The 14705-nt window shown below is 42.8% G+C and overlaps 1 protein-coding gene across 6 annotated transcripts in view; it reads left to right on the top strand.

Moving 5' to 3' along the window:
• The window catches only part of NRP1 (neuropilin 1), a 159548-nt gene that overhangs the window by 140937 nt on the left and 3906 nt on the right, over positions 1 to 14705 (top strand). For 5 of the 6 annotated variants that reach the window (XM_050805265.1, XM_050805264.1, XM_050805266.1 and 2 more), the window contains 4 exons: positions 3437 to 3574; positions 9417 to 9688; positions 10182 to 10278; positions 13332 to 13382. In XM_050805265.1, coding sequence (XP_050661222.1) covers positions 3437 to 3574; positions 9417 to 9688; positions 10182 to 10278; positions 13332 to 13382 — 558 coding nt within the window. The remainder of the gene's footprint in view (positions 1 to 3436; positions 3575 to 9416; positions 9689 to 10181; positions 10279 to 13331; positions 13383 to 14705) is intronic. The other variant, XM_050805267.1, reaches the window with a different exon arrangement.

The raw sequence follows: 14705 nt of genomic DNA, 5'->3' as shown, positions 1-14705 counted from the left end.
CCCGGTTTGAATTTCACAGTCAGTGCAGAGTCCTTTGCAAATTGACTTGCTTTCTTGTTTCTCCATTGTCTAAGTCATGAATCTGGACTCCAAGTCTCTGTTTGTGGCTAATGGACTGTCTGACCTTCCTGGAAGGAGTTCTGTTGATCGTAACCTCCTCGCTAAGTCAATGCCCAGAATATTGCACGGGGACTTGAGCATGCTTCAGCCAGGGGTCAGGTCTGACTCTGAAGAGCTGACCTGGTGGCCCAAGTCTCCTGATACTTTGATCCACAGTGTTCTGCAGGATTCAGATTCTTCAAGTGTCGTCACAAGCAGCAGTCAATGAGACCTCAAAACCTTCATCATAATTCCATTTTGCCATTACAGACTCAACTCAGAGTCTTACGATTTCATCTTACTGATTCTCATCAACATAATAAACTCCATGGGCATGTAATATTTATATACTTTTATGTAATCAGATGCAGAAAAGCTGGTTAACCCTCCACCAGCAAGTGATGGGATCCTTATATTTTTAATCCAGTTCTCTCTGGTGAGAGCTCTAACCCTCTGAGGCTCCTCCAGCATTCCTGCAGCAGCTCGGAGTATATTCTTCACCTATGATTGTATGGGCCTGAGCACCTCTGCTTGTTTAGACTGAAAGACTAGTCTATGAATAAGTGAGTTAATCTGCTCTATAGAAGTTTGGAATATCAGATTTAAAAATTAAATCCTTATGCATGCATGTGGTGCTAATGATCCAACTTCAGGCAAGATGGGTTTGGCAAGCACAGCTGGTACTTGCTCTCAGAGGCTATAAATTTGTTTTAAGTTCAGAATATTGTTTCCTGCTATTTTTAAGAGTCAAGAAGGGATTTAGCTGGATTACCCCCATTGAATTTAATGAGAGTTGTGTGCCCCTCCAGGGCTTGGGTAATATTTTGAAAACGTAAACGTCAGTAGTCCTATATCTTTGTTTCATTCATTCATTTGCTTTTTTTCTTTTCTTTTCTCTCTCCCTTTCTCCTTTCCTCTGTCCTTCTCTCTTTCTTTTTCCTTTCTATAAATGTTTATGGGTAGTTTCTGTGTTTGTCTTTCTAGCCAAGCTGAAAGGTCACTCCATAACCCTCCCCAACAAAAGGCATTGATTTAAAAACATATCCTTTAAATAACCAAATTGCCACAAGTTACGCGATCAAGACAAGAGGATAAAAGGGCAGTAAAATACAAAAAGTTAGAGCAATTCACCTTGTTAAATGTACAGGATGAGGAAGGACACTGGAAGGTAAAGGCAGACTGTCATTCTCTGAAGCGAGAAGAAGTGCCTGAAACATTTTTTCAGGCAAAGGGGTTCCATGTCCTGGTCATTTCAAAAATATCCAAGTTCCTACATTTTATGATAGCATCAGAATATTAATAGCCACAATAATGGATGATGTCGTTTTCCGTTCTATAGATAATAAATGTAATGCATTAACAAGGTAAATATAGGCAGAACTGTGCGTGCTGGGGTGGCTTTCATTTTCCTGAATGTGCATGTTTTATAAAGTGTATTTAAGCAGAAAAATCAATATCACACACACATTAACATGTTCCGATATTAACATTTTCTAACATGAGATTATGCAACAATACATTTTAGGGTCGTGGGCATTGGCATCCAAGGTGGCTCAATCACTCAGTCACCGTTCAGTTGACTGTACTTCATCTACATAATTCAATCTTGCTACAGAAAAGTGTGGTAAATTTTGGAGCGGGTTTCCCATGCCTTAAGAAGTCCTGTTTCATGGCTATGATAGACTAAACCTGAAATATATCTCTCCGATGACACTATAGCTGTGAAAAATATAGCCTTTTTGCACTAAATGTAAGTACTCATGTTAGACACATCACATAGCTTGCTAGTTTACTTTCCCCAGCTGGCTCTGTCTAGCCTTTGGGAGGTCAAGGCATCATTGGGAGAATCCAGACTGCTCCTTTTTGATAGTTCTTATGGCGAATTCCTTCCAAAATTTGACATTAGCCCTAGAAAAGGGTTCCTTACAAACTAAAAAGGCAAAGTAAACCATTCTTATCTATTCCATAAATCTTCCCATTAAAATTCCTCCTGCCATTGGGGGAGGGGCTGTAGAGACCAGGCTCAGAGCAGAAAGCGAGATACTTTGTATTAAACACGAGCAAGTTAAAGAGCTCAAAAGGAGATAAGGTCTTGGCCTGACCCTAATACAGCATCTAATACCAGACTTCCCTTATTGTTCATAGGGATTCTTTTGAGGCTTATTTTTAAGTTCAACGGGCCAGACGCCCCAGGCGCCTCCCTGTTTGTTTCAATGCTGCCATCTCGTGGACTGCCTACACTCAGTGACGAGCCTAGAGGCCCTTCGTCACCGGGGAAAGCAGCTGCGTCTGTGGGCTTCGTTCTTTATAGGGAAGATGAAAGAAGGGGGCAGAAACCTGAGAATTTCGTCTTTAGAATTTTTTTATTGTTAGCTTATGTTTACGAAAACAACAGTCATACTTGGGATAAGTAGCGATGATTTCATTTTTCCCATACTTAAAAGTTCAGCTCCTTTCAAAAAGAGGCTGCGTAAAAGTCAGGCTGTGGGTTTTAAAAACACCATAGTCCAACAGCACCTCGTAGGGCACACACAAGGCAAGTCACTCCCGTGAATTCATTCACGCTGTCTTTTCAGATTCCTAAGGAAACCTTTTGAACATTAAAAAAAAAGAAGAAAAGTAAAGTAAAAAACGGGTAGCTACTGAAATGGGCTTTGGATTTAGATGACCTTGCATTGAGGTTTTAAGCCGGGTGAACAATTTATATGTAAATTTAGAAATTAAAAAAGCAGAAATTTATACTTAAATTAATTGACTTTATAGAAAGCATGGAAGAAAAAAAAATAATCTTAAAATGCTTAAGAGATTCTAACCCTGACATTAAAGACCTGAAGCATGAACTGGTGAGGTGGAAATAGAGAAAACCTCCCGGGTGAGGCATTTCGCCAAGTTACTTTCCACTTTTGAGGCTTCATGGGTCAATCTCTAATTAAGATTCTTTTCATTGGCGGGTATCAACTTATATGATTCATCCTCAAGAACAGAATGGCTTTCATATTAAATACTGTGGAAATGGGGAGAGTGTTGCAAATGTAATATACGTGCTTTAGAAAATAGCCTTCCTGGAAATTTTATGTAAACCCAATTTGACAGGCAGTCCATAATCCTTTTAAAGCTGGATTTTTAAAGAAATTACTAAATGTGATTTTGCAAACATTTTGACATCTCCATGCATCTTTTGGTTTCTTGGTAATCCTGGCTTTCCCAGAATTTTCAAACAGACATAAAGTTGTATAAATCATGCTTTCCATGAATGAATGAAGGGCTTTTGTGACCCTAAATGATCAAATGTGTCTTTCTCTGCCTGTCTCTTGTTTTTACTTCCCACCCACTGAAGAGTTTCCTACATATGGTTTTAACTGTGAATTTGGCTGGGGCTCTCACAAGACCTTCTGCCACTGGGAACATGACAATCACGTGCAGCTCAAGTGGAGTGTGTTGACCAGCAAGACGGGACCCATTCAGGATCACACAGGTAGCACAGAGTTCACTTCGGCTGCATGGCTTTGCAGATTCTCTTTGATTCCGAGGCTGTGTTACTGGGAGGGCTTCTAATGTCTGTGAATTTAGGGGAGTGGGAAATACTACAGGCATTCACATGTGCCCTTATTTTCTGGAATTAACAATGTTTCTTTCCCTAGTACAAAGAAGCATAGGGCAAATCATACTAATGCCCCTTGAAGTTGGCCACTGATTGGCCTCCTTGAAAACAGCAAATTGGGCAAGGATGTATGCATTAGCATTCATCTTATACTTTTTTTTTTTTTTTTTTGAAACGGAGTCTCACTGTTGTCTGGGCTGGAATGCAATGGCACTATCTCCGCCCACTGCAACCTCCGCCTCCCGGGTTCACGCAATTCTCCTGCCTCAGCCTCCCGAGTACCTGGGATTACAGGCACACACCACCACAGCCGGCTAATTTTTTGTATTTTTAGTAGAGACGGGGTTTCACCATGTTGGCCAGGCTGGTCTCGAACTCCTGACCTCATGATCCGCCCGCCTCAGCTTCCCAAAGTGCTGGAATTATAGGTGGGAACCGCTGCGACTGGCCTTATCTTACACTTTTTCTGAACTTCTTACTTTGGGCAATTTCAACCATATTCACAAATGGAAAAGAAATAGTAGAATGAATTCTCTATATGCATGACCCTGCTTCAACAATTATCAGATCATAGGAAACTTAATTTATGTCTGTCATCCCTGACTCTGAATTATTTTCAAACAAGTCCACCAGGCATATATTTATGTCATCTCATTTATTTTACAACTAAAGAAACAATTCACAATGCTTGCTCTCTCCACACCCTTGAAGGGGAGGTGGGGCAAGGTGGCGTGGGATTCTTATTCACTGGGGAAGGATTTAAAGTCTAGTGTATTTCCTTTCAGCAGGTAGAAACCTCACCATGCCCTAGCTCACAACCCTCCCACCACCTCCTGCCTTACTTTCTTCCTAAGATTAATTGGTGGGGGAGGAATGGGTTGGGGGACAGAAAGCTGGTAGCTTCTCCAGTGAGCTCTCTTATCTGCCCCCATCCTGCTACCCACCTAGTTATTTCACTGCCCAACTTGAGGTACAGTATAAAGGACCAGCAGGCAGGACATGGTGGCTCACACCTGTAATCCCAGCACTTTGCGGGGCCAGAGCAGGAGAATCAGTTGAGTTAGAGAGTTAGAGACCAGCCTGGGCAACACAGCAAGACACTGACATTACAAAATAAAAGCTTTTTAAAAATCAACCAAGCATAAGTGTGCACGCTTGTAGTCCCAACTACTCAGAGTCTGTTGTGGGACTTTGAGCCTAGGAGTTCGAGGCTGCAGTGACCTATGATCGCACCATTGCACTCCAGCCTGGGTGACAGAACTGGAACCTGTCTCTAAACAGAAAAAAATAAAAATTAAAAATAAAGAAATAAATAACCAGCCATGTCTGGCCCAACACACACACACACACACACACAAACACACACACGTATACACACTCACAGCAAACACCCAATCCACGAACTTCTGCACCCACTCGGAAATACTTACAGAGCACTGCTTGCTCAGGTAGTGGCTTCCCAAAAGGTAACCCCGGGGGCATTTACTGATGCTAGGAAATCTCATTACATTCTCCCCATCTTGGCTCTTTCGGTGAGTGAGTCAGTGGACTGATGGCTGGGCCAAGGGTACTTCATGCCTTTCCCATTTTGTGGTTCACTTTTCTCCCAGTGAATATAACCATTAAATAGGTTGAATAGGCCTCCTTCTACCACGGTTACCTCCTTGCCTAATGAGAATGACAAGGAAATTGGATAAAATTGGACTCCTTCAAATCTGAGACACTTTCAATTGAATCTTAAGACAGGCAGTTTTAGAAAACTTAAAATACTTTGACTGTAAATGGCACTGTACATATAAATGGCATCAAATTAACTAAATGCAATTAGCCAAAATGAAGGCAGTAATGGTGGAAAAATTGATGCAAAGTGAAGCAAAATGGCTCAGTAGGATCTGACATTCAAAGGAGGTTAAAAGCTATGTTAGCCAGAGACAAAAGCTAAAAGGCTTGCAGAAGTAAAGTGCTAATTGAGAAAATGAAGACAGAGTTCCTGACCCAGAACTGTGATAAAACCCTTGAAAGGGAAAATATCAGTGCTTTATGTGTTAGAGTATCAGAGAAGGAGGGCTTGTCTTAGATTAACAGCTGAGAAGTGTGATTCCTTCAGAAGGGTTGGACTCTTTTGTTCTCTCAGCCACCCAGATTTACTTGGCAGTTGTGCCAGGTCAGCTCCGACTAGAAAGAACCCCTGCAGCTCTAGAAACACAATCATTTGTGCAGAGAGATGGGTGAGCCCAACATCTGAAAGGCAGGAACTACTTGTTAACAGGGAAAAGATCTAGATGAAAAGAGCCCTCCACGAAGCTCCCGCGCGTAGACTGACATTAGAGAGTAGATGGTGCTTTTTTTACAATATTATTTGGTGAAACTTTGCAAACCAGAGATTGGGTTGTTTAAAAAGAAAATGAACACTAGCTAGGTAAAATATCCTGCTGCTTAATTTTGAATATATTGAAAGGCATCCCATTTGCTTGGTTTTCGCATTTGACCTCTAAGAATGGAACTAGGTACCTCCTTTCAGAGGATTCCTGAAGTCTGGCATCTCTCTCTGGTTCACTGAACAAGTGGTATTTGAGAAGCTCTGTTACAGGGCAGACGCTGTCTTGGGCACTGGAAATACACGTGTAAAGGAAGACGTCCCTACGCCTGAGGAACTCACAGTCTGATCATGGTTGGGAAGTGACCACAGTGCAGTTCAGTGAGGACTTCCAATGGCAGAGGCCAGTGACAACGGACCATGTAAAAGATGATGGAAGAGGGGTCAGGGAAAGCAGCCCTGTCCAGACACCAGCTGAGCTAGGCTTATTTTACTGGCTTGTGTTTGGTATGCTTTGCACAGGTTTTTGTATGGGAAGTAGTTAGGTAGAAGTAGAGTATGCATGACTTTGGGAGCTACCTCCTTGCCTAATGAGATTGACAAGGAAATTGATGAAATTGGATTCCTTCCATTTTCACTGAGTAGAGCAGAAGTTTGTGGATTGGATGTTTATTGTGAGTGTGTGTGTGTGCGTGTGTGTGTGTATGTGTGTGTTTTGGGCAGGACACTGCTGGTTCTTTATACCATACCTTAAGTTGGTGATGCAGTGACCAGGAGGAAAACAGGATGGAGGCAGATAAAAGGTCCATTGGAGGGGCTGCCAGCTCCCTCTTTGTGAAGAAGTGTGGATAAGCTTCAGGCAGTGAGCAGCCCCTGAAGAATTCTAAGCAGAGGAGCAACACAAGCACATTTTATTTATTTATTTGTTTGTTTGTTTGTTTGTTTGTTTGTTTATTTAAGACAGGGTCTCTGTTGCCTAGGCTGGAGTGCAGTGGTGTGATCTTGGCTCACTGCAACCTCCACCTCCCAGGTTCTAGCGATTCTCCTGTCTCAGCCTCCCAAGTAGCCGTACTCCCAGCTACTTAGGACTACAGCTATGTAGGAGCTACTACAGATGCCCACCACCATGCGTGGTTAATTTTTGCGTTTTTGGTAAAGACATGGTTTCGTCATGTTGGCCCGGCTGGTCTCGAACTCCTAGCCTCAGGTGATCCAGCCACCTCGGCCTCCCAAAGTACTGGGATTACAGGCGTGGGCCACCACACCCGGCCACACAAGCATATTTAAAGACTACAGTGTGAGAGGGCAGGGACCATAAGAACTTCCTTAGGCAGAGGATTCTTGAAATCTGGCTTCTCTCCCAGTGCACTGAACAGGCATCATTTCAGAAGCCCTGTTACCTGGCAGATGCTGTGTTGGGCACTGGAAATACAGGTATGAAGGAGGGGGTCCCTGTGCTTGAGGAACTCTCTGTCTGGTTGTGGGTAGGAAGTGATCATGGTGCAGTTGAGTGAGGATGTCCAATGGGAGAGCATCCCTCTACCTACGTCCACTTCTCTCCTTCTTTCTAACACCCATTCTCTGACTGGCCTCAATAAACTTCGAGCAGTGAGCTCAATAAGTGGGATTAAGACATGGCAGCAGCATTGCCAATTTCAGTCTTTTTTCCATAAGACTGGGGGGACGGAGGCACAATGGGTGTATTTTTTTCCCATCTTGGTGGATTGATGGATCTTGATGGATCTTGATGGATCACCATCAAGGTGATCACATCTTGATAAATTAGTGGGCAAACAAATCCTAAGCGTGAATGGATCAGCTCAGTCACAGAGGACACCCTGCAAGGTCGGAGAGCGAGAGGGACATTCGTCCTGCAGTATCAAACCTACCAGAGTGGCTAGAGTTGCCACTTGTGAACACCCTTCCCTTATGATTCCACCCACTGGTTTGAAGAAGGGTGGGCTCTCACATAAGCAGCCAGGTAAGGAAAGGAAACTGCCCACGAACACATCCACATCCACCTGGACACTGTTGACACAGGCGAGCAGAGAGGAGTATGTGCCCACGTGTGCACAGTGAGAAAGCACCTTGCAAACACACAAGCCTCTTGGGCAACAAACACAACCTCCTGCTGCCCATTGAGGCCCGAGCAGCAGATTCACACTTAATCAGGTGAGGCGTTAGAGAAGATGATTTCTATTTGCAAAGCCAACAGTGAAACATGGGTTGTGTGTTTAGACCAGGTGGTGGCAGGAGGAAATGTTCCCAGTGGGGGTCATTAAAAGTGAAGCCAAGAGAAAGTCCTCGCAGTTCAGCAAGTGTCTATGTTGCCAAAATGGCACGTTCTAATGAACCTCAACAAGGCAACCTTCCTCTCCTTGGGCCAGAAGCCCACCTCAAATAGGAGCAGGGCTCACAGGAGAGATGCAAGCTCTCAGGTGTGTTTAAGGAATTCAAAAACCGTGAAAACAAACTACGGGAAAAATAATCTGAACGTGAAAAAGTTTTTTTTAAAAGACTACTACATTATTAGGAAGAACTACAGGTTTATGATCATCAAGGAGTCATAGTGACAGAAGTTTCTTTAATCAGAATTCCTGCTGCTCAAATGATAAATAAAAATACATCTCAATGATTTCATTTAATGCATGTGTTCACATGGATGCTGCTGTGCGATCTTAAAGTTGCATGAAAACAGGGTTTCTTAGGCCCAGCGTGGTGAATCATGCCTGTAATCCCAGCATTTTGGGAGGCCAGTGTGGGAGGATTGCTTGAGACCAGGAGTTTGAGACTAGCCTGGGCAACACAGGCAACAAAGACTCTACCTCTTCTTAAAGAAAAAATGAATCTTTTTAAGAACTAGCTGAGCATGGTGACACGGGCCCATAGTCATAGCTACTCAGAATGTTGAGGCAGGATGATCACTCGAACCAAGGAGTTTGAGGCTGCAATGAGCTATGATCGCACCACTGCATCCCAACCTGGGCAACAGGAGTGTCTAAACATAACAAATAAATAAATAAATAAGGTTTCTTCTTAGAGAGCCAGGCGTTTTCAGTCCAGGCTATGCACAGACGTTGCTTTCAGTTTGCTTGTGATGGTGCAAATGCCAGCTTGAGCCATAGCCTGTGTCCATATGAAAATGTATTCCATTATAAGTAGTATCCTAATTAGTGCCACTCAGCCTTCCCCTAATCAAATGTCCATTTTGCAGGAGCTGAGAGCAGGGCCTCAGGTGCCCATGAGGTCCCCAAGTATGCACACTTCTCCCTTTCCACTACATATTTGAGTTCTTGGCACTCAGCGCAGGAAGCTTTTGATTAGTGAGACTTGAAATAAGAGAGATAAAAGTGTGGTAATCCTGGCCACTCTCCCTAACACAGTTCTTTGTCATAGCAGGAGATGGCAACTTCATCTATTCCCAAGCTGATGAAAATCAGAAGGGCAAAGTGGCTCGCCTGGTGAGCCCTGTGGTTTATTCCCAGAACTCTGCCCACTGCATGACCTTCTGGTATCACATGTCTGGGTCCCACGTCGGCACACTCAGGGTCAAACTGCGCTACCAGAAGCCAGAGGAGTACGATCAGCTGGTCTGGATGGCCATTGGACACCAAGGTGACCACTGGAAGGAAGGGCGTGTCTTGCTTCACAAGTCTCTGAAACTTTATCAGGTATGACCTCTTCCCAAGGCTGGAAAGGGCAGTGGCTGCAGGAATACTGAGACGATTTGTTGGAGGTTGTGCAAATGAGATGCGGGAATTATTCTGAAATTATTTCCAGTGTTTCCCAATCCTGAGATATTGCTGCAATGATAACCACCTTCATAGCAGATTTCACAGTCTCCTATATTGTAGGAACAGAACCAATTTGCTGAGAAAGAACACAAAGGACTTCCATGTCATCTATTTCTGGGCTTTCACAATGTATCATTCCTTTTGTTTGCTGCTTTCTCCCATTTTAAAGTTTGTATTATAAAAAGAGAGTGTGAGGAGAAAGTGCATGCCATCACCAGGCAGCTAATGTGGATTGATGAGTGAAGTGTGTGCTTACACTGAATCTGATGAATTTAATTTATGTGTCATAGCGGGAGCTGAACAAGCATTTGTAAACTCTGCCACGTGAGATGAGCATTTCAATACTGTGAAAATGATCTTATTTTGTTAGGTGATTTTCGAGGGCGAAATCGGAAAAGGAAACCTTGGTGGGATTGCTGTGGATGACATTAGTATCAATAACCACATTTCACAAGAAGATTGTGCAAGTAAGTATGAGCTGCTGTAGAAACCAATGGAGTACTTGCCCAGGGCAAGACTCTTGCCAAAGTGGTGGTCTTTGTTTTGCCCATTTCTACTTGGAATTTCCGTGTGGCCTCTCGGCACATCATAGGAAATGCATATTCTGGTGCAACAGGGCATAAAATCAGCCCAATTTACCTGTGGCTGTCCCATTACCTACCCTAGGTCCTTCATAATGTCTGCTTGATACCTACAAAACTCCACAAATAATGCAGAATCCAAAGAGTATAGCTAAGAAGACCCAGCTTACAAGCTGTATATGCCATACGGAAACATTTTGATGAGCAGCGGAAAGTCAGACATTGGATAATTCCAAATATCTGAGTGTATAAACAAAACAGCAAGCCTCTGAAAACTTTGATCAGGACGAGTTTAATTAAGAATACATTGTTAATGAACCATAGAAGCCATAATTCTTTGCTTTATTACAAATAAGTAGATGTTTCTGACTTTTAAAATAGCTGAAATGGCTTAAAAGACTTAAATGAAATTCAGAAACCTGGCCTCGTATTTCAGAGTTGGTCTTTATGGTTCTTGTACTAGGTGGATGTAAGACATAGAAAACCAATTCATATTCCCTAGTTCTTGATATATAATTACAAATAGCATTACTAATGGCAGTGTAATAGCATGGCAATTAGTCTTAAGCTCCATTTGCTACATTGAAACTTTTGTTATACATCATTATATAATACGATGTTAATTATAACAAAATGGGATAAGCCTTTTGGGCAAATTTAAGACAAAGGAGGCCTGTTGGCTGTAATGGGGGTTTTGGTCATTTCAGCAACTTACAAAGCTTTTATTATATAATATATTGGATATATATAATCCCTAAAGTGGCAATAATTTGATAGGATCCATTGAAGAAATTGGGCAAAAAAAAAAAAAAAAAGGAGCAATGAAGAAAGGCTTGCTTCTTCATACATTAAAGGGAATCTGCTTCGTGCCACCCTACTTAGCAAATCTTCACAAGAATGATAAGGCTTAATAGTTTAGCTGCAACTCCTTTACAAGTTACCCACATCCATATCTACACTGCTGTAAAAATGTGTATTTCATGTAGTAACACAATGTCTGTGATATCTTCACTTCTCCATTCCAAAGTGAGAATGATGATGATGATGTTTTGGGATGTGAGGGCAAACTCCACAGACTAAAACAAAGAAACGAAATTCAATTCAGTTCAACAAGTTCTGACCACATACCACATGCAAAGCAGCACGCGGATGCTCCAGTGAAAGTACATGGCTGAGCCAGGCGCAGTGGCTCACGCCTGTCGTCCCAATGCTTTGGGAGGCCGAGGTGGGAGGATCATTTGGGGCCAGGAGTTTAAGACCAGCCTGGCCAACATGGCAAAACCCCATCTCTACTAAAAAAATACAAAAATTAGCTGGGCGTGGTGGCACGCACCTGTAGTAATCCCAGCTACTTGGGAGGCTGAGGCAGGAGAACTGCTTGAACCCAGGAGGCAGAAGTGCAGTGAGCCAAGATCATGCCAGTGCACTCCAGCCTAAGTGACAGAGCAAGACCCCATTTCAAAAAAGGAAGGAAGGAAGGAAGGAAGGAAGGAAGGAAGGAAGGAAGGAAGGAAGGAAGGAAGGAAGGGGAGAAGGAGAAAAGGAAAGAAAGAAAAGAAAGAGAGAGAGAGAAAGCAAGAAAGAAAAAGAAAGGAAGGAAGGAAGGAAGGAAGGAAGGAAGGAAGGAAGGAAGGAAGGAAGGAAGGAAGGAAGGAAGGAAGGAAGAGAAGGAAGGAAGGAAGGAAGGAAAGAAGGAAGGAAGGAAAGACAGGACACAGCTGAGATATCTATGGTACTTTTTCTTTTCTTGTCATTTGTCCATTTAGCTGTAGTTGCTGCCAGGCATTGTAGTGGGAAAGTCACAACTAGAGCTCCATTAAACCACTTTATTTGTTTATGTTGCTACCAATAAAAATATGTGTAAGAAAATTGTACAATGATTCATCAAATATGCATCCTTGAACATCTGAGTGTGGATACTATGAGATTATCAACTATTTATTAATCTTTCATTCATTCATACATACAACAAATATCTATTAAAGCACCTATGATGTGCTAGACACTGTTGTAAATGCTGGAATATAGCAGTGGACAAAGCACTCAGAAATTCCTGCTGTGTACTTAGTACCACAGGGATACCAAAACTTTACTTCTTCGATAGCTATTTTATGTATTTATCTATTTTTGTAATACACAGGACACAGTCTCTTCCCTCAAAGAGTTGACATCCTATTCGAGAAGCAAAACTAACACACACCAAATTTAGGAAGCAGTTTTCTGCAAACTATAGGATGGTCGCCGTATGTACAAATCTGCTTCAGTAGAACCTATGTTCACCGGATTTTTCTTCCACATTTCAGATGCCAAAACCATGTCTCTTCCCCCTTCTCTCCTTTTTTTTAAAAAATTTGTTGTTGTTGTTGTTTTTGCTTTTTTGAGACAGGGTCTCGCTTCCATCACACAGGGTGGAGTGCAGTGGCACCATCATGGCTCACTGTAAACTCCATCTCCTGGGTGCAAGCTCCCCTTCCACCTCAGCCTCCTAAGTAGCTGGGAAGCTAATTTTTTTATTTTCGTAGAGGTCTCACTATGTTGTCCAGGCTGGTCCTAAACTCCTAGCCTAAAGTTCTCCTGCCTTGGCCTCCCTAAGTGCTGGGATTATAGGCATGAGCCAGCACACCCAGCCCACCCTTGTCTCCTAAAACAACAGACTCTGCTAGCAGCAGTGCTGCCTGGATTTAGATATGGCACCTTAAAGGCAGTGTTGTGACGTCACATCACCAATTTCCTGGTCATTTATTGATCTATTTGGTGGGTACTGGTTGAACTAAAAAATCCAAAAGGAGCCCAGTAGAGACGTGTGTGTGTGTGTGTGTGTATGTGTGTGTCTGTGTGTGTGTGTGTCTGTGTGTATGTACCTAAAGGTTTGTGTAGTTTGGTGCATTATATTTTGTTGGCAGTTCAAATATCTCTTTCAATTTTGTTTGACTTGTCAGAACCAGCAGACCTGGATAAAAAGAACCCAGAAATTAAAATTGATGAAACAGGTAAATTTGTCTTGCTGACCAATTTTTTAAAAAAATTTTTACTATGGCTTTCATTGTGTTTATGAAGCAACTTTGTGGAACTCTAATACACCGGAATGTCAAAAGTTCAAATGAAACACATCTATGCCCATGGCCCTGGGTTGGTGCTGTGGGTCGAATTGTGCCCACAGAGTACCCACTTCCGAGCTGCCCGTAAGACTTGGGGAGCCTCGGTGACGGTTCCTGCTTGTACATACTTGGTTAAGCCTGGGAAGTGTGCTCACCCTGGCCCTTCCCTGCCCAGTCTAGAGGTGGAACATAAAGGATAATCAGCTCAAACACACTGAGTTTATCACTACAAAGAAAGAAAACTAGTGAAGACGATTTCCATATATGGTTATTTGAAACCAACCAAAATTATTGTCTCTAGTTGATATCCAGCTAGGATCTTTAAGAGACCAGAGCCCAATTTCTGAGATAATCCATTGTGTTTGATTCATCTTTTCCCATCTTCCTCTACTAGAACCTTGGTTTTGTGATGACGATGATGATGATGATAAGAAGGATTTATTGAAGAGCTAGTATGTTCTGAGCACTTTACATACCTGATCTTTTTCTTTTCTTTTTTTCTTGAGACAGAGTCTGTCTCTGTCACCCAGGCTTGGAGTGCAGTGGTGTGATCTCAGCTCACTGCAGCCTCCACCTGCCAGGTTCAAGCAATTTTCCTACCTCAACCTTCCAAGCAGACTACAGGCCCACACCACCACGCCCAACTTATTTTTGTGTCTTTTGTAAGATGGATTTTGACCATGTTGCCCAGGCTGGTCTCGAATTCCTTAGCTTAAACGATTCCCTGACCTCAGCCTCCCAAAGTGCTGGGATTACAGGCATGAGCCACTGCACCCATCCTACATACCTTAGCTTATTTAATCCTCACAGCAGCTCTAGGGTTTGTATTTATCCCCATTCTACAGATAGTGAGACTGAAACTTAAGTACCATAGCTAATTGGGTGGCAGCCTCACACTTTAGCCTGATGAACTATAAATGTGTGTTTTTGTTGAACGCTGCTTGGTGATCAAATGCAAGACCTTTGATCAGAGTTAGGCCTTTCCTGGTATAACTCTATTCCCAGAAGTTTCCACATCTCCCAGCCAGCACTGTGTGCTGTTGGACACTTGCTCCAGCATCACTGACAGCTGCTGTGGGTAGTGCTGCACCCTGATCATCAATGCATGTCGGCATCTGTTGCCGTTAGAAATGGGATCCTACTTTATGGCCAGTCGTGGACTTCATACAGGTAAATAAATATGGCACCATGCTGTTAGTAATATGAACACATTAC

Source organism: Macaca thibetana, chromosome 9 (genome assembly GCF_024542745.1).
Source record: "Macaca thibetana thibetana isolate TM-01 chromosome 9, ASM2454274v1, whole genome shotgun sequence".
Lineage (NCBI taxonomy): Eukaryota > Metazoa > Chordata > Mammalia > Primates > Cercopithecidae > Macaca > Macaca thibetana.
This window is presented reverse-complemented; position numbering and strand designations above follow the sequence as displayed.